The following is a 19,075-nucleotide window of genomic DNA, read 5'->3' on the forward strand; positions in this document are numbered from 1 at the left end:
GGGAGGATTGGCAAGAGAGTCAAGGAGTGGGAGAAGCCTCTCCAGGTTAGCACCAATTGGACCACAACTCAATATCAGAGCTACTGCAAAAGCCACTGATGTGAAACAGAGCAAAAATAGGCTCTGTTAACCCATTGATATTAAAGCAGAGTGGCTTAAAATCGGAACTTGCCATGTTTAATTCCGAGATTGAATGTACTGGGAATTTAATGGATAGCTACTAACATTTCCATCTGATTCAAGGCTGAAGTAATTCACTGAATTTCACAAATAAGTTCAGTCTGCAATGATCTGATACAGAGAACAAGTCTCTTGTTCATAAGGATGCAGGTTGCAGCTCTCACTTAGAATAAAAAGGCCAGGTTTGTGAGAATTCCAATGAGTCTGAAAGCCTAACTCTAGCTAGAGGGGATGAATCTTCAATTTGTTCAGGTGAAAGTCAGTCCAAGCAGTAGAATCTAACCAGCTGACAAGAGGGGTGGGGGTGCAAGCCCTCAGGAGGAAGCAACGCTGTGTCCCTTAAATAACACAATATTCTCCCGGAACAAGTGCCAAGTCAAATATAACTAGAGAGGGGGTGATGGAGGCAGGAGGACAGTTATTATTTTGTATGTTATATAGGGATTTTTCTGTCATTTATTGTATAAATTGGCTAATGAAATAGTATTTAGTTCATATTCCTTGATTTGTGTTATTTCAAACATGGCAGCACAGTGGTTAGCACTGCTGCCTCACCGCGCCAGAGACCCAGGTTCAATTCCCGCCTCAGGCAACTGTCTGTGTGGAGTTTGCACATTCTCCTGTGTTTGCATGGGTTTTCTCTGGGTGCTCCGGTTTCCTCCCACAGTCCAAAGATGTGCAAGTTAGGTGAATTGGCCATGCTAAATTGCCCATAGTGTTAGGTGAAGGGGTAAATGTAGGGGAATGGGTCTGGGTGGGTTGCTCTTCAGAGGGTCAGTGTGGACTTGTTGGGCCGAAGGGCCTGTTTCCACACTAAGTAATCTAATCTAATCTAATCTTAACTCAAACGTGTCATGCAGTTCCTTTAAGTTGGCTGTTAGAAATGTAGGTTGTTTTTAATAAAAATTAACCATTTCCATGGGAATTGTAACAAGAATTGAAATCCTGTAGCTTTTGAAAAATCTCTTCTCTTTTGATCTCAAAGGTTAATCCAAACTAGAATTGAATTGCCTTCAGAATGGTGATGTGAGCAGGTAGAATCATTATTCATGTTGGCTTCAGCAGATTAGCTTTGTTTTAAATCAGTTATTAGAGTAAATGAAATGTCTTTTTATAACAAACAGGAATGTATCCTCAGTGACATGCTTACTCCAGCATCCCTTGCTATTGTTACTTGTGCCTAGTATTAAATCAATCCTTGTAAGACTGTAAGTATCCCAGACAATAACAGCGAAAGCTACAGTTTTATCTGACTACTCTCTTTGTAAAATGCTGACTGACAAGCTGCTTCCATACTCTCGTTGAAAACTGGTCAGTTTTTCAATTTCATTTCTGGTATGCAATAAGTTATATCACTATCATGGCAAATTGTTATTTTTACCTAGACCTAATAAACCCAGACTGAACTTTTTCAATTGCAATGATCTGGGTCACTGAGCGATCATCTGAATCTTAAATATTTACTTTTTATTCCACTATGCAAAGCACTGTGCTAATGTATACTTGAATGTACAATTCTAAACTGTATATTTTAACCTAAGAAGAACTGGCTCATAATTTTCTTGATTGAAGCATGGGAAATTGTTATTACCATTGTACGAGTTCATAAGTGCTATAATAATCAATTGCGAATGAACAATGTAGCAACTGCATCAAATTAGCTGTATTGAGTGGTAAAATTTGTGTTCACCTTTTCACAGGCGCAATATAATGTAACTACAACAACCATGCTGAATGCAGATGAAGTTTTGAATGAAATAATCCTGATTCTGCCCACAAAACGTGTTGATTTCGTGCAAAAAGGGTAGGTTGTTTTATATAATATTAGTCAGCTTCCAGTAGTGGTATATGATATTGAGACAAAGTGCATTACTCAGTTGAAAGATATGGAATGGGAGAGAATGAGATGGGAGTAGGTGGATGATAGGTTTGGAAACTCTCAGCAGGAGCTAGTTTAAATTGCCTAATAGTAACATTGGAGAGGAATTGGCAGGTGAGGTAACTGGAAATTATCAAGTGTCACAGATGAAAGAAGTTGGCAGGTGTATAAGTACACTTTTTTTAGCAACTGGTTGTTTGTTGCTGCATGATCTCATTAGCTAGAAAAATGGGACTGGCAAGCACATACGTCCTGGGTGTTTTCAGCAGAGATGCACATAAAATGTCAGATGGATTGTCCATCACCTTCGCACCCAGCCACTAATGTAAGTAAATAATTAAGGGTCACCTGAGCTTTGCTAAAAGCTCTATTGACCCTAATATTACCTTAAATCAAAAAGAACCAAAGAACTGCAGATGATGAAAATCAGAAACAAAATCAGAAATTGTTGGAAAAGCTCAGCAACACTGCAGTATCTGTGGAGAGAAAGCAGAGTTAATGTTTTGGATCCAGTAACCCTCCTTCAGAGCTGATTGTGTAGATAGGAAGAAGTAGTATGGTAGACGAGGGGTGGTGGCGGGTGGGAAAGAGAGTAAACGATAAGAGGAGATGGAGCACGGACGGACGAGCGAATGGGTAAAGGTCAGCTTGGGAGAATGAATAGATGCTAATGGGTACTGTTAATGGCTACCTCATACCATAAAGCAGTTGGTGCAGGCAGTGTGCATGGAGTGAGATCACAGGATTGTGGTATTTCTTAATGGTGAAACCCACTATTATCTGACAATACAACTGCTTAAGGTACAACTTGGTTTGGAGTGTAAAGTTTTCAACATTATATTCAGAATATTGTCAGACTCTTTACTGATATCGTACAGAGTGAATCAAATTGGCTGCAGATCTTGTGTTTTTCTTCTTTGCTGTGGTAACAAAGTCACATTCTCCAAGGCCCTAGGAATAAAATACCAAAAGGCTTATTCTGGCCTTGGGTGTTGGGGCACAGATGACGCAGTCTGTGTAAGCACGTAGGTATTTTGTAGAGATCTCAGTGGGACCTAGAGGTGAATCATCTGCTTGATACTTCTAAAGGTGATTGCAAATCCTTTGAGCTTTCATTTCACTCTCATGATTATAGCTCAACCATAATTGAGTGTGGCAGAGCTTTGATCTGATCTGTAGGTTATGCAATAATTTAGCTCAGCATATACATGCTCTTTATACAACTTGGTGTGTATGTAATCCTGTTGTAGGTTCACCAGGTTGGCTCCTGTTTTCCTTCTGTCTCATTCTCTCACTCTGTTTCCCCCCACACCCCCTGCATTTAACTCACGGAGACATAAAGTTTGTGATGGCAGTTTATAATGTGCTATTACTTTTGGGAACTCTGGTTCTAAAGTACAGTTAAATAGATAATTGATGTTTTTGTGCTGTGAAGTTCTGATTTTCCTTTTTAAAAAAAAGATCGGAGACATTTAGAACAGTAAGCTAAAGACAGCCTTTCAAAGAAAGTATATGACCTGTGTTAAATGATTGGCAAGGTGTCTGGGGAGATGATTGCTGCAATGTTTACTAAGCAGAGATTTTGTGACCTACAGAAAAGTTAGATGGCTAGGGCGGTGCACAGGTCAAATTCAGAAGAAATACCCTTTGAGCAGAAGGGTAGTTTTTAGTTTGTATCTTCAAGTTTAAGTCTTTCATCAAGAAGTCAGGAGTGTCAGTGGGTTAGCCTGTCAGCATGTCTAGGGGAGCAACAGTAACAGAAAATTACATCTGGTGAATGTGCCAAAAATCAGCGAAAGGAAATATTTGTGACCTTTTCGGTTCATTGAGATTTGTTTTTAAAGTGAGGCTGGGAGTGATGCTTCATTAGTGTTGAGAGAATGTGAAAGATATTATTTGGGGGTGACAGTGGCATGTAGAGTGTTAAGTCAATCTGATCTATCTTTGTTTCTTTTGTGTAACAAAATTACATTCTTTCATTTAAAAATACATTGACAACCTTGTGTTAATATATTCCATGAATGGTCATGGTAACCAAATTGCAAAAATAAAACTTTCATGGTCTATCAAGCCAGGTTTAACTCTGGAATCTGACTTGTCCAGTGTTACCATCAGCTGGGATTACAAGTTGAGGTCAAAATAGCATCTGTATCATTTGGACCAACTGGGATGGAGAAAAATAAGAGTTTTACTGTAGAAAAACATGGTCATGTGATATATAGATTAGCTAACTCCTAAAATATGGGAATGCAGCAAAAGAGAGGCAACTGGCAACTTGAAATTTCAGTTGTAAAAGTTTGCTTCCATGTATAAATTTGTATCCTTAAAAGGAAGTGAGGTTGGAAAGGATGGTCTATAATTGGCATTATACCTGAATACATGAGTCTGAGGCTTTCCAAAAACAATGCATTTTAACTGGATTCAGTGAGTAACATTTCTAGTTTTACTCCTTTTATATGTTTTTAACTCCCTAGACAAATTCAGTCTTCTAGGTACTCAAACCATGATTTAGACACCATGCTGATTTTGAAGTATTTGGGATTATTTTTGTTACAATAAATAAAAGGGTGACCTATATTTCTTTTCAAGGCCAGGTAAATCTCTAGTCAGAGAAGCAGGACCTCCACTAAGAACTAATTGGTTTTCTTCCAAGTTGAACATATGAAAATGCTCAAGAAGAGACCAACTAGTCAGCCAGCTTGTTCCACGTGGCTGTGATGACAGATGCATCATAATGCATTCATTCCTCACCCCAATATGAATCCATGTAATCCCTGCTAGAACAATGGGAAAAAAATCACAGGACAATTAGGAAAGCCACCTCAAATCCTCCTCTTGTGCTTTTTAATTGTTTGAGGTTCGTCCAGGAGATCACATTAATCCTGATTTATTGGGTAAAGAGTACTTATTTGACAAATGGTTTCTGCCCCAGCCAGAACTGTTCCAGTGTGCGCTCAAAGGCACACAGCAAATTCATTGAGTTACCTGATTCACTGGCCACTGTTCTGAGAGAAGAGGAACTGCAGAATCTCCAGCCTAGCTGGACTTCTCCTGTAAGCATGGCTCCGGTTCCTTTCTATTTCTGCAGTTGAAGTAATTGATCCACATAGATGAAATCCCTTCACACTTCCAGAAACTTAAATCAAATCATTCTGAATCTATGCTTGTAAAGTATAAATACCCATTCTGAGGTTATTCTTACAGCTTAGAGCTGGCACCAACCCAGTAAACCAAACTGTACATAATATACAACTTACCTACTATGCAGTCCTAAAATTCTGTTGTTTGGTTGTTTCAAGTTTAGTTTTAGCATGCCGGGTTAAAATGAGAAACAAACTGATTGTGGAACTTTTTCATTCCTATTTCAAAATGTGCAAGTTGTGTTTCATTGAGAAGTGATGGATAAATGGGACCATCACGAATGGATTAAGGAAGGCATGGCCTCATTTTTAGATATACATGCAGACAATAGCTCAATTTTTTAATCATTCTCTTCACTGAGAAAGCTAAGACTTTTGAATAGTTATTTTCTTCAATAACAAGGATGCTCTTTAGATAATGTTAACATTTGGTAGCATCACTGTAGAAAACATACTTTTGCTATGTACCCAAGGGCCAACTTTCCACAATTTAAAATGTGGACGTTACTTTACCATAAACAGAAGAGTTTATGCCACAGACTCCAATAGGGTGGAACTGCTTAGAATGATCCATTCTGGAAAGAGTTGAGATGACTGTAAGACTGTGTCATTCTAGGTTAATTTGTTAATGTTGAGAAAACAGTATTTGGAGAATTTTTTTGTCTTGCACACTTTCAACATACAATGTAATTGTATTGTTGGCTCATTTAAATATTCTGAAGAGCCCCTCTCAAACCTGACATTTTGATTCTGCAGGAATTGTAATGAATTTTGAACATCCAGTGGACATTTCTCTAGCTCCCTGGACTCCATTGTGAATGTTTCCAACTCTGGATTAGAGAGATCCTACTTCATTACCTGGATAATTACCCAGGAAATGTTAGATCAAAATTATATCTAACTCCTGAATAACTACTGACTGTGTATCTCTTCTACTCCCCCACTCTTCACCTGGCCCCAATGCCCAACCACCACCACTGACCCCTCTGACTTTCTCTATTGTTTCCCTCCCCTCCCCCCACAACGCACACCCAAATCTGGTGCTCCACCCTGCCCTATCCAATTATCTTTCTCATCATTCGCCATTACTCTTAAAAATTACTTAAACTTCACAAAGCTTTTCCGCATGTCAATGAATGAAGACTTGGCAAACTAGTGCCATATACAGGGAATGTTCTGAAGAAGGGTCACTGGACTCAACAGTTAACTCTACTTTCTCTCCACAGATGTTGGCACACCTGCTGAGTTTCTCCAGCAATTTCTGTTTTTGTTCCACAAAAAGGGAGCATGGGATATAGCTTGTTTTTAGCCATATGAAGAAGGGCATTGAAGGAAGTCCTGGTCAGAAATGCTGAGCTGAGTCTTCAGGTTTTAAAAAAAAACGTAGAAGCAAAGTGGCCATCTAACTCACTGCCTCTCTGAAAATTTGGCCCTAATTTTCTGGTTTCCATCATTCAGTTTGTTTTCTTTCCTCTAGATGGTGCTGTTGTATTAATAGCTTGCTGTCCCAAAATTAAACTGGTTTGATTTGCAAAGTACTTCTACAAAATACCTGCTGCATATGTCTGTTGCTTCCACTGATTTCTATCTATGGACATTTTAAGGCAATCTCTTGATGTTCCAAATGTTATTGACAGCGTACTGAGCTGAAACGGTCTGGTAGATCATTAGTATGATCGGCTGGGTGAATGGATCTCATGCAAATTGCATTGCCTTTTCCTCACTTGACAGTGGTTTTCTGGAAGCATTGGCTCTGTGCACATTATGTATGGTTGACCTTGCTTTAAGAAACTCTTCAGAATGTCTGTCAGCATAATTGCATAGAGCCTACAACACAACCTGGCTGGTTGGATCAACTGGTCTGTGCCAGTGCTGCTTCCACAAAAGCCTCGTCCAGTCACTTTATAACCTTAACAGTATAGCCATTTTTTAAAAATCTCTTCAATGCTTATCTGGTTTTCCCTTAAATGCATCTATGCTATTTACTTCAACTACTATTTGCAGTAACACAGTCCATATTCTTACTAATCTTTTGAGTAAGTAGATTTCCTCTGAATTCCTCCTTGTATTTACCTATGATTATATTTTGATTTCCAATTTAGATCTTCCCCTCAAACGGAAACATCATCTACATCTATTGTTTCATAATCCTTTGTCAAGCATGCCTCCCCACGCGCTCTGTTCTCTATTCTAGGGAAAACAACCCCGCACTTGGTGAGCATTTCCTCTATAAACAGTTCCTTGTGGACGTGGAATCTCACTCATGAATCTATTTTGCACCTTTTCCAGTGGTTTCTTTTCTGAAATAAAGAAACCAGAGCTGTCCACAATACACCAATGGTGGCCTAAAATGTTTCTATACAAGTTTAAATAGCTTCTAATTTTGTTTTTTTTCTCTCTCAAGAAATTACCTCTGTATTTGGTTTGCTTTTTAATGGCCACCTTAACCTGCATAATTACTTCTCGTGATTTGTGTATTTCTAACCCTAAACCCCTTTTCTCTTCTACCCCATTATCCATGAAGTAAGTGGGCTTCTAATTCCTCTCTGAAATTCACAATAGCTGGTTGTTTTTGGTATTTTCTATAATCGACCGGTTCCGAGATATTCATATAGACCTCTGGAGCAGATGGAACTTGAACCCAGGCCTCCTGGCTTGGAGTTAGGAACATTACCTGTGCCCCACAAGAGCTAATCTTACATTGAAATTAATTTGCCAGTTTAGTCACATTGTCTTTAGGTAAGTCAAGGATACACAAATAACAGTTTTGTCTGGTATACTTGTGCCAGTGTTTTAAACAAATATCACCACTCTCAAAATGTGACTGTGCTGCAGAAACACAATCCGTTTTCCCACAAGAGGATAATGTCCCACACCGCCGCCACCACCATGTCCCACTGCAACCCCCCTCCCACCATCCGGTGACGGTCACTTTGCGCTACATGAACCTAAATTAATTTTGCTTAATGTATTTTCTCCCCTCTGTTATCAAATTAAAGCCACTTGCCTGGAGTTCCCATTTATTTAGAGGGTTTTCTTTCAGCACAATTCAACCAAATAACACTGAAATATTTCTAAACGTAGTTGAATTTGGACTGCAGTTTGCGTCTAACCAAATCTAGTTTCTACTATTTTCTTTGCACGAGTTTCAAATATGTCTCACTGGAAATGCACATTGCCATCAGAATTGGTCACCCACCCAGAGTAAATTGAACACCACTGGAAGTTCTACTAATTACATTCATCCCATACCTTAGGTTTTTAATTTTAGACTTGTTCTTCTGGGCACTAAAAATGCAACATGTAAAAGCTTTTTAAATGTGATCTTTGTTTTAGTTTACAAGGAAAATGCTGAATAACCCTTGGTATGATTAGAAAATAGACTTATTTTGTTCACAGGAGAAAATTAGGGCTTTAAATGCTAGAATTGAGAGTCAAAAAGTGTGGCGCTGGAAAAACACAGCAGGTCAGGCAGCATCTCAGGAGGAGGAGGAGGAATGTCAACGTTTCAGGCATAAGCCCTTCACCAGATGCTGCCTGATCTGTGTTTTTCCAGCTCTGCAATTTTTGACTCTTATTTTGTTCAAAGTTTGCAGCAAAGTGATGTGCAAAAGTGTTGTAAGGAAAAGCTCTTTCTCGTAGCAGGTAGTCAGGGTGTACTGCCTGGAAATGTGGAGACAGGTTGAATTGAGGCATGCAAGATGTCATTGGATGATTATTTGGGCAGAAATGTTTTGCAGGGATGGGGGGGTGGAGGAAAGACAGCATCGGCCAATAGAATCAGTGCAGGCGCAATGGGCTGGAATGGCCGCCTGTGCAACAAAATCCTGATTCTGTGAGAAGAAATTTTGAAATTATTACATTTTAAAGCACAGATCAGTGTGCTGCTGGTAGATTTTGTATGTGATATGCAGATAGTGTGTGGAAACTTTGTGTTGGTGAATTTTGAGAGCAAGCAATTTTCAAAATATGTGTAATTAATGCCAGAATTGTCATTTGAGCATCAAACAGAACCACCATCCCCTAGATTAAACAAGTCTGAGTCATCCATATGTGTAAAATATAATTTTTGTTTAAATCCGATAGTCAAATGCACTAATTGATTGTCCAATTGTCTTTTTTCAAACAGTAGTTAAAGTAGTAATATCATTTGTTCATGTGTGCCAATGATACTTTTTAATTGAACCATGTGGTAAGATTGCCATCTCTAAAAATCAACCTTCCATTAGACTTTATTAAATTTCACATGTTAAGAACATAAAAAATCTGAGTATGTGTGCTACATTGGAGAGAAGATTTGATATTCACACCATGGGTAATCTATTTTGTGTGCAAAAGCTAATTTCCTTGATTTGGTATTAATAAACATGGTATTTTTATGTTGCATATTCAGTGTATAATCTTTTGTTTTCTAACAGCTATACCTTAAAATGTCGGACTAGATCAGACTTTGGAAAGGTCACTATGCAGTTTGAACTGGAGATATGTCAGCTTAGCAAACCTGAGGTAATTGGAATTAGAAGACAGCGACTAAAGGGTGATGCCTGGGTTTACAAGCGTTTGGTTGAAGATATTTTATCCAGTTCCAATGTTTAATCAATGCTTACATTGGAAATTTAAACTTGTGTGAATATATAGCTTTTAACATCTCATGGTTATTAAAGGACTGCTTTCTTATAATGGCTTTACTCCAAGGTATTCTCTATTTTAGAAAGTCTGTTTTACTACTACCCTGCAAAAAATGTATTTCATCTAATTGGAAACAACGGTTTCAAAATGCATTGGCTACAGGCAAATGTGTTGTATGACGTTTAAGGTTTGTGTACATACATAAGGGGATCTCTTTTAGTGACTCTCTTAAAGAGCCAACTGCTAATTAAATCTTTAAAATTGCTTTTGGAGATTGTCAACTGAGACACTGCTTTAAAAGTACCAACTATGGAGAATGAAGGAGGATTAGGCTAGGTTCTGAGATGTTTGTATTCCTACTCCCTAGACCTGAAATATTATTACATAAAAGTGTTAGCTTCCTGACTGGAATTAGCCACAAGTGAGTAAGTTTTAAGAACTCATTTATGCACCAAAATATAATGAAGGATAAAAAGGGAGTATTTATATGGGGAATTGTTTGGGATCATCATAAACTTCAGAATAGTGTTCTTTTAAACTGTAAAGTGCCATGGCCATGTTACGCTACAACCTCACTGTCTGAAAATTGAGCTATAATTAGCTTTTCATAATAAAGAAAACTCATGAATAAATGTATAAGAGAGCTCTAATAGTTATGTTTACATTCAGTTCTCCATTTTTATTCGTATACTTTTCATCATGTAGCTTGTTTATACAATTTGTATATAGTACATTCATTGTATCCATATGAAGTAGCTATGGTGTTATTCCTGAATAAACTTGTAATTTTTGTTTTAATGTACAATTTTCATTTTAAATCTTAATTAAAAATTTAACAATTAACTTTCAGATGTGACTATTTTTTTTGGAGAATCCAGTATTCACAGAGCCCTGTATTCAAGGATTGCTTAATATATCATTTGCATAATTCTCTTCCTGTCTGTGATTTAAAGAGGATTTATTGAGATCGTTAAAAGAGTCACAGCTGCGGTTACCACAGTTGAACTATACACTCAGTATGTTGCATAAAATTAAGTTGATTTAAATAACTTGCCTCTCTTTCTGAATGTTAAATGAAATTCTGTATTTACAAACTAATGATCTAAAATGGACTGATGTGACACAAGGAAATTGCCTCTGGAAACAGTGTGCATTTACAGCTTATCAGTAACCTGTCACGGTAACAACTGGGACACACAATAAGGATGCACAAAGCACATTGACCTGTAGAATATTTCTTAATTTTCCTTTTTGCTGTTCAGTTGTTCCCTGTCCCTGATTGCATTTTTACTTTGTTTCATTAAAACAATGCACAATAAATTGACAGGCATACCAGCCAAAAAAAAATCATAAAGGCCTTGAGGCAATTGGAAGGGGATATCAAAGTGTCTGATTAAATTTACAGTATTGAGATCTATTTACAGTCCTCAAGCATACTTCAGCTAATCATGCAACTATAAACTTAAGATAAATCTGATTTTTATGACAATCAATGAAGTGATGAATGAACGCACCAATTTACATATATTTAACATGTAGCACAAGGCCATTTAGTGTGTGACAGTTCCCAGCAGCGGCATGAATATCCAGTAGCACTGAGTATTTTTTTCATAGACACGATGCTGTGTTGCATAATCTATGACTTCGTCCACAAAGGTAAAAAGTCTACACTTCAGTTGATGAAGGACACATTTACATTACAAGGCTTTCACTCCATGCTTGCACCCTTTTTCTTCACAAACATACGAAAGAGAGTAGGCCATTCAGCCCCTTTAACCTGCTCTTCCATTCAGTAAGATCATGGCCGATCGGATTCTAATCTCGATTCTACATTTCTGTATATATATATATATCCCCAATAACCTTACATCCTCTCGGTAATCCGAAATCTAACTCCCTCTGCCTAACAATATTTGAAGTTTCTGCATCCAATGCCTTTTGATGTAGGGAATTCCAAAGGCATTCTCAACCTTCTAAGAATTTGTTTATTCATTCTCATCTTAAACTGGCAATCCTTTATTTTTAAATAATATCCCTAATTCTAGATTCTCCCACAAGCCGAAACCTCCAATCCACATCCACTTGATCAATTTGCCTCAGGGTTTTGTTTCAATTAAGTTGCCTCTGCCTATTCTAAACTCCAGATGATACAGACCTAACCTGTCTATCCTTTTCTGATAAGGTAATCTACAGGTTTTATGATGACCAGCTCACACTCTCACTCTCTCTTTCACTGGTATCTCAAATGCACAAACTGTTTCTGAGGTCAACTCTCACTTTCCATACTGTTTCTTTGTCTGTTTTAATGCACTTGATTGAGAGTATCTACAAGGCACCATGACAATTTTGACGCAAACAGGCTTCATTTAATCAAGATGCTTAATTTATCCTTGTCTTTGTGAAACAATTCCAATCTTCTGATTGTGAAACTGTCAGATGTGTGCAATGGTGCCAAGAATTAACAATTTGTGGTTCAGGTAGTTTGCTGCCATTATTCCCCCTTTGCTGGGTCTGAAGACCTACCTGATCTATGGTATGGTGGGAGAAAGCTACTCATGGCTGAGATGAGCCTCTTTCTTTAAACAAGGTGTAGTTCAGTGTGTAATACCAACTAGATATAGATTAAATTTAGTAACGTAATCTTTGTAAGCACCTCTCTGAGGATACCTAGGGTAATAGGCGGTACTTTCCAATCCTGTAATGTTCTGCCTTCCACTCTAGTTGATAATGTTATCAACTCAAATGGAGTTAAGTGCAGTCTCCAACATTAACTCTCTCAGAACTATTAATTTGGTTATATACTTAGTGACATTCTTAAAAACGTTGAGCACTGCAAAGTGTTTAAATCTAAAAGCTAAAGTTGATATTTTAATGAATTTTAAGTATATTGTGCTGATTGATGCCTTTTTAGAATTAGAGACAACTGGAACCTAGGATTCCATTCAGCTGTTTGAGAGCTAGTCATTTACTCGCATTATCTGGACACTTTGAAAATTTTCTCTTTCCAGTATTTACAAGTTTTCTTTTTAAAAGTTAATTGTTTCAGGACGGCCATTCAACACTGACCAAATCTCAGCATTAAAATATTCCAAACTTCCTTCTGATCTTTGGAGGTCAGGTATTTCGGCCATCTAATTACTGGGACTAAGAGCAGTCAGAAATAGGACTTTCCAATTTCAGAATTATTCAGATTCACTGTAATGACGACAAAAGTGAAATGAAAAGGCAGAACATCTCTTGAACCATAATTTAAGTCCTCCATCATTGAAACGCTTATGCATTCTTTTCATGCCCTTTAGACCTTTCCAAAGTACAGTACTGGTGTGCAATACCCAAATTTGAACATCATAACCCTGATATTCAATTGTGATTTGGTTAAAAATACAGATAATTGCAAGTTATTTAAGGTGCACTTAATTATTTAACAAAACCCCCAGTTTAAGGTTTTGGTGAGGGTTACTGCAAAGCAAAGGTACTTGTTTTCTTACTCTGCGGACTGTAAATCAGACCCCAACATTAAGATCGTTTCTAAGAAAAAAAAGTAGGCTATCCAGCCCAGTGAGTCTCCTTAATCATTCAATGAGATCATGGCTAATCGAACATTCCTCATGTCCGTTTTCCTGTAATTTCCCCATAGCCCTTGATAACCCACTGATCAAAAATCTATCACAGCCTAAAATATACATGAGAACTCTGCTCTCACAGCTCTCTGTGGAAAGGAGTTCTAGACAATCTCAATCCTCCTTGTCTCAGTCTTAAATTGGCAGCCCTTTATTCGCAGACTATGCACGAGACCCTTCCATGAGGGGAAGCATCCTGTTGGCATTTACCCTGTCAATCATCTTAAGAATCCTATATTCACTGAGACCACCTCTCATAGTTTTACAGCACAGCCCTTTGGCTCAAACTGGTCCATGCCAACCAAAATATCCATTCATGTTAGCCCCATTTTTCTGCACTTGGCCCATATCTTTCTAAACCTTTTCCTATCCATATATTTGTCCAAATGCCTTTTAAATGTTGTTAATGTACCTGCCTCAACCACTTCTGCTGGCAACTCATTCCAGATCCATACACCCTCTGTGTAAAAGAAGTTGCCTCTCAGGTTCTCTTTTATTCTTTCCCCTTTTACCTTAAACTGATGCCTTCTAGTCCTTGATTCCCTCATCCTGGGATACCGGCAGAGTGCATTTTCTCTATCCATGCCTCTCATGATCTTATACACTTCTATAAGATCCCACCCACCCCCCTCTCCCCAGTCTCCAATGCTCTTTTCTTTCAAAGTCCTAGCTTGTCCAACCTCTCCCTATAATTCCGATTGATAAGTCCTGGCAATATCCTTGTAAATTCTTTCCAGTCCATCAACTTCACCAACACCTTCCATTCTGACCTCAAGTTTACATGGACCATCTCTGATACTTTTCTCCCCTTCCTGGACATCTCCATCTCCATCTCGTGCTCTTTTGAATTTCAATGAGTCTCAAATGATTTAGTTTTTGCTCATAAAACAATTCCTCTATACCAGGGGTCATCCCAGTGATTTTTCTCTGAACTGCCTCTAATGAAATGAATGTCTTTTCTTAATTGTTCTCAGTACTACAGGTGTGTTCTCTCCAGCACCTTGGGCAGTTGCAGTGAGATTTCCTTATTCTATATTTCAACTCCCTTGAAATAAGGGTCAATACTTCCATTAGCCTTTCTGATTACCTGCTGCATCTGTGTGCTAGCTTTCTGTCTTTCATGTACAAGTACTCCCAAGTCCCTTTGTGTTGTAGCACTCTCCCAATTAAATAATACACTTCTGTTCTCCCTTCTAAAATGAACAATTTTGCATTTTCCCACTTTTTTTGTCCATTTGCTTAACCCATCAATATCTCTATCTAAACTCTGTGTCCCTCTCACAACCTGCCTTTCTGTCTTGCTACAATACATTTACTTCCCTCCAAGTTATTAACATATGTTGTAAACAGTTGCAGTCCCAGTACTGATCCCTGTGGAACCCCACTGGTCACAGGTTGCCAACCTGAAAATGAGCCCCACTCACTGTTTCCTGCCCATTAGCTAACATACTACCTACAGCACCATGGGCTCTTCTCATGATTTTACATATTGTGAGCTAACTTGTCAAATGCATTCTTGAAGTCCAAATACAATACATCTACTAGTTCCTCTTTATCTACTCTGGTTGAGACTTCCTCAAAAACTAAAATTAGTCAGACATTATTTACCTTTCAAGAAGCCATGCTGACTCTGCTTGATTAGATTATGATTTTCCAAATGTTCTGCCATTACTTCCTTTATAATTGATTCCAACGTTTTGCCAACAATACATGTTAGGCTAATCAGCCTCTAGTTACCCACTTGTTGCCTCCTTCCCTTTTTGAACAGGTGTGTCACATTAGTAGTCTTCCAATCCTCCAATACTTATCCAGAATCCAAAGATTTTTGGAAAGTTACAGCCGATGCATTTAGTATCTTTGTAGCTGCTTCTTTTAGGATCTGAGGATGTAAAGACCAGAAGACTTATTTGCCTATCGCCCCATTAGTTTATCTAATACTATTTCTCTTGTGATGGTACTTAATTCCTCCTCTATGTTCTTTTGTATTAATGGAATGATTGGTTTGAAGTATCTTCCACTGAGAAGACTGATGTAAAATATCTGTTTAATTCCTCTGCCAATTCTTAATTCCCATAACTATCTCCCCAAGTTAATTGTCAAAGGGGCCCATGTTCACTTTGATCTCTTGCTTCCTTTTCATAGATTTAAAGATGCTCTTGTCAGCTTTTATGTTCTTGATTTATATTATCTCTTTTTTTTGTGTTTTTAGACTTCCTTTGCTGATGTTTGAATTTCTCCCAGTCTTCAGAGCTACCTCTCTGCTACCTCTTTATTAATATTTGGTTTTTATCTTTAATCTATTTATCTTTAGATAATAGAAATTCTGGCCCCAGTTCACTCATTTATTTTCAGTCTGTGAGAGGAGGTTAATTTCTGCGTGTTCTAAAACATTGTTATTCTTTTTCTTTTAAAGACTGTTTTGGAAAATACTTGCAACTTTTAAAAATTGAACGCACAGCTCAAATCAATGGTTGGGGCAGCATTTACAATCCCATTCCTAATTGTCATTTGAGAAGGTGATTCTAAGCTGCCTTCTTCATCTGCTGCAGTCCAGTCCATTTGATATAAGTATACCCACAGCAATGTTAGGCAGGGAGTTCCAAGACTTTTGATCCAGAGGCAGGGAAGGAACAGTAATGCACATGACTCTGTTTCAGAAAGTTTTCCCAAGCTAAATTTGTCAACGATGATGATAAAAATGGCTGATGTGATGGACAAGAAATATATGGCTACTGATCGTGATCTTTTAAGAGTTCACACCACAAATGTAAACTATTTTTACCATTTCCACATGACCTGTTGCAGTGACTACTTAATCTGATGGTAAGGCAATGCTCCTAACACTGAGGTGTGTAACATTCCCAGCAAGAGATATATCTCACTATTTTGTGAAGTTCTGTTGGCAGCATTCGTTCTGGAACCTCTTCACATTGCATTCATGTACTTGGGTGTGTCAGCATTAGTAAATTCTGTTTAAACATTTGTTAACATCAGAAAATATTGAATTTACTGGGAAACTGATGAGTGTATACCAATAAAAACTGTTAAATGGTTTAGTTGTTTCTCGCCACTTTCATGATTTTAAACTCGGTTGTTGAGAGATGAAGGACTAGACGCAGTTATTAAAATGATAAATCAATTTTTGATCATATTAATAAAAGTGCACCATTTTACCCTTCTTAAATGCTTTATGGAGTATCTTTTAATGAAAGTTGCATTCTATGATGCTGCCCAGTTGCACTAGTACATGTGAGATTTTATATTGGTGATCAAGTGAATGAAGTTTAACTGACACCTGACATAGAATTTAAACCGTGCAATTAGGAAGCTCTACCCCACAAACTCTAACTTTCTGATTGTATCTCAAACACTGCAGCGAATGCATTATGTTAAAATACTTTAACCCTGTGCCATTGAGCAGATTTTTGTCTCCACGATTATGTCCATAAATGAGTTTTTGGTAATAACTGAACGAACCTGTGATATGAACTTTTCTTCAGAGGCCAGCTGTGTTTTATAATGTTCCATTAGTTGAAGGTGAAACAGAACATTCTTAAAATAGGGAATAGTGTATTCCAGAAAAAACACTTCCGCTCAGAGAGACATAACTGTGTAAGTTGGTTTCTATGGACAGAGAAACCCAACCAAAAACCTATTGAATTACTGGATTCCATTTTTAACACCTTCCCCTGGTGTCTCACAGCAGAAGGATAACTGATGCTTTGAGATGGAAAAGGCAATGTAGAAACTTTGTGGGAGAACAGTGGATGTGTCATAGGCTACTGACTAAGCAGGGTGCTGATGATATCAGTTTCTGTTTTTAAAAAAAGCATCAAAGCAATTTGGGGCTTTTGAATATTTGAGGACTGGACAATGGCCATAATGTGGCTTTCAAGTGTAATCACATCCAGAAAATTCAAACAAAGTCTTTTTGTATTCATTCACCGAATGAGGGCATCGCTGTCTCAGCCAGCATTTATTGCCCCTTAAGAGTCACCATATTGCTGTGTGTCTGGAATCGCATGTAGGCCAGACCAGGTCAGGTAAGGATGGCAGCTCCTTTCCTAAAGGACATTAGTGAACCTAATGAGTTTTTCCTGATAACCAACAGTAGATTCATGATTGTCATTAGATTCACCATCTGCCATGTTAGGAATTGAACCCAGATCCTCAGAACACTACTTGAGTCTCTGCAATTAACAGTCCAGTGATAATGCTACTGGACTATCATCTTGCCTTATTGTGGGGTGATCATCAAAGGACAATAGATGTTTCTACCAGTACACTAGGGAGAAGGGTACCTGCTGGCAAGCCAGGAGTGACTGTGGGACAGCTCCTATTATACTGCATACCTGTTGTATAATAGATGTATTTCAGTTACCTTTGTTTGTCTGCCATACCTTATTTTAGTTTAGTCAATTAGTGGCCTGTTTGATCCACGTGTATTTTCGGTTTCTTTACAGAAAATGTCTTAAAACATGAAATCCTGTCTTTGATGCAATCCTCTAATTGCTGGAAAATGATCTCTCTTTTAAAAGTTATTGTTCTCTACAGTGATTGTGATTTTTCAATAACATTTAAAGTATCAGCGATCCAAATATCCTAGCTTTGGGTATTACATGTCAGATGAACTCTCACTGTTTTGTTAAAACTGTGTTGAGATAAAGTAACAGATTACTCTGCTTTGCTGATATAATTAACGGTGTGTTGGTAATAAAGCAAGTTTTTGTATTGTTTACCTATGTAATTTACAATTCACTGTTTTGATTCCTTTTTTCATTGTTCCTTGTTTCAATCCTTTGCAACTTCACAAATCATGCAAGTTAAATGATGTATTTGCAAATTGATTGTGCTGCAATTTGCATGTTGTGAAATGTAAGAGCACTGAGGCACATAAACTACAATAAGAAGTGACAGTTCCATGAGTACTGACCTATGTGAATGGTAGAGCTGATCCAACCATAGTAGATCCACATACTATAAATATAATTAGTATGTAGGTCAGTCAGACTCACTGCATGATGCACAGCAGAGCCTCTCAGGCTAGGTCATCTGCATTCTTACTCCTCAGGCAATAAAACAAGGTGATAAAAATCAGCTTGAATCTAGTTTAAAACATTTCTGCTGCCAATTCTGTTTAAAATACTCCGTTGCTCCTCGTTCATCTTCAGAAATTATCCAATTTTGGCTGGTTTTCTTGGACAATATTACATAACTATGAGTGCAGTTTCTGCAATTTCTAATAGAAATTTATGTTTCTACAGCATCTTTAACAAAGCATATAAGAATCAATTAGTTACTTTTTACATGCAATTACCATGTTAAAACAAACACAGCAGCCAATTTACACATGGCAAGGTTCCATAAACAGCAACAGAGGTAAATGATCAATTAATCTGCTTTGATGGTGTTGGTTAAGATGCACCTGAATTGAGCCCAGCTTAACAAATTCAAAATGGGTATACTTTCATTGCAGAGAGAGGACCGTAAATCCAAACTTTGTTTGCAGGGGTCAGTGTTAAGTAATCAAGATTTGCAGAATTTTTCTTCCATTTAAAATTAATTTTCAGGAAGTTGTAAAACGCACAAAATGTCTGAGTCTTTCCCCTCAACCAAGTTCTCCATCA

The 19,075-nt window shown here is 37.8% G+C and overlaps 1 protein-coding gene across 1 annotated transcript in view; it reads left to right on the forward strand.

Moving 5' to 3' along the window:
* The window catches only part of melk (maternal embryonic leucine zipper kinase), an 85,072-nt gene extending 74,407 nt beyond the window's left edge, over positions 1-10,665 (forward strand). The window contains exons 16-17 of the mRNA XM_087993180.1: positions 1,881-1,984; positions 9,618-10,665. Coding sequence (XP_087849306.1) covers positions 1,881-1,984; positions 9,618-9,795 — 282 coding nt within the window. The 3' untranslated portion in view covers positions 9,796-10,665. The remainder of the gene's footprint in view (positions 1-1,880; positions 1,985-9,617) is intronic.
* Positions 10,666-19,075: the final 8,410 nt, after the last annotated feature.

Source organism: Chiloscyllium plagiosum, unplaced genomic scaffold (assembly GCF_037043375.1).
Source record: "Chiloscyllium plagiosum isolate Xiang-an unplaced genomic scaffold, Cpla_swu_hap1 HiC_scaffold_2, whole genome shotgun sequence".
Taxonomy (NCBI): domain Eukaryota; kingdom Metazoa; phylum Chordata; class Chondrichthyes; order Orectolobiformes; family Hemiscylliidae; genus Chiloscyllium; species Chiloscyllium plagiosum.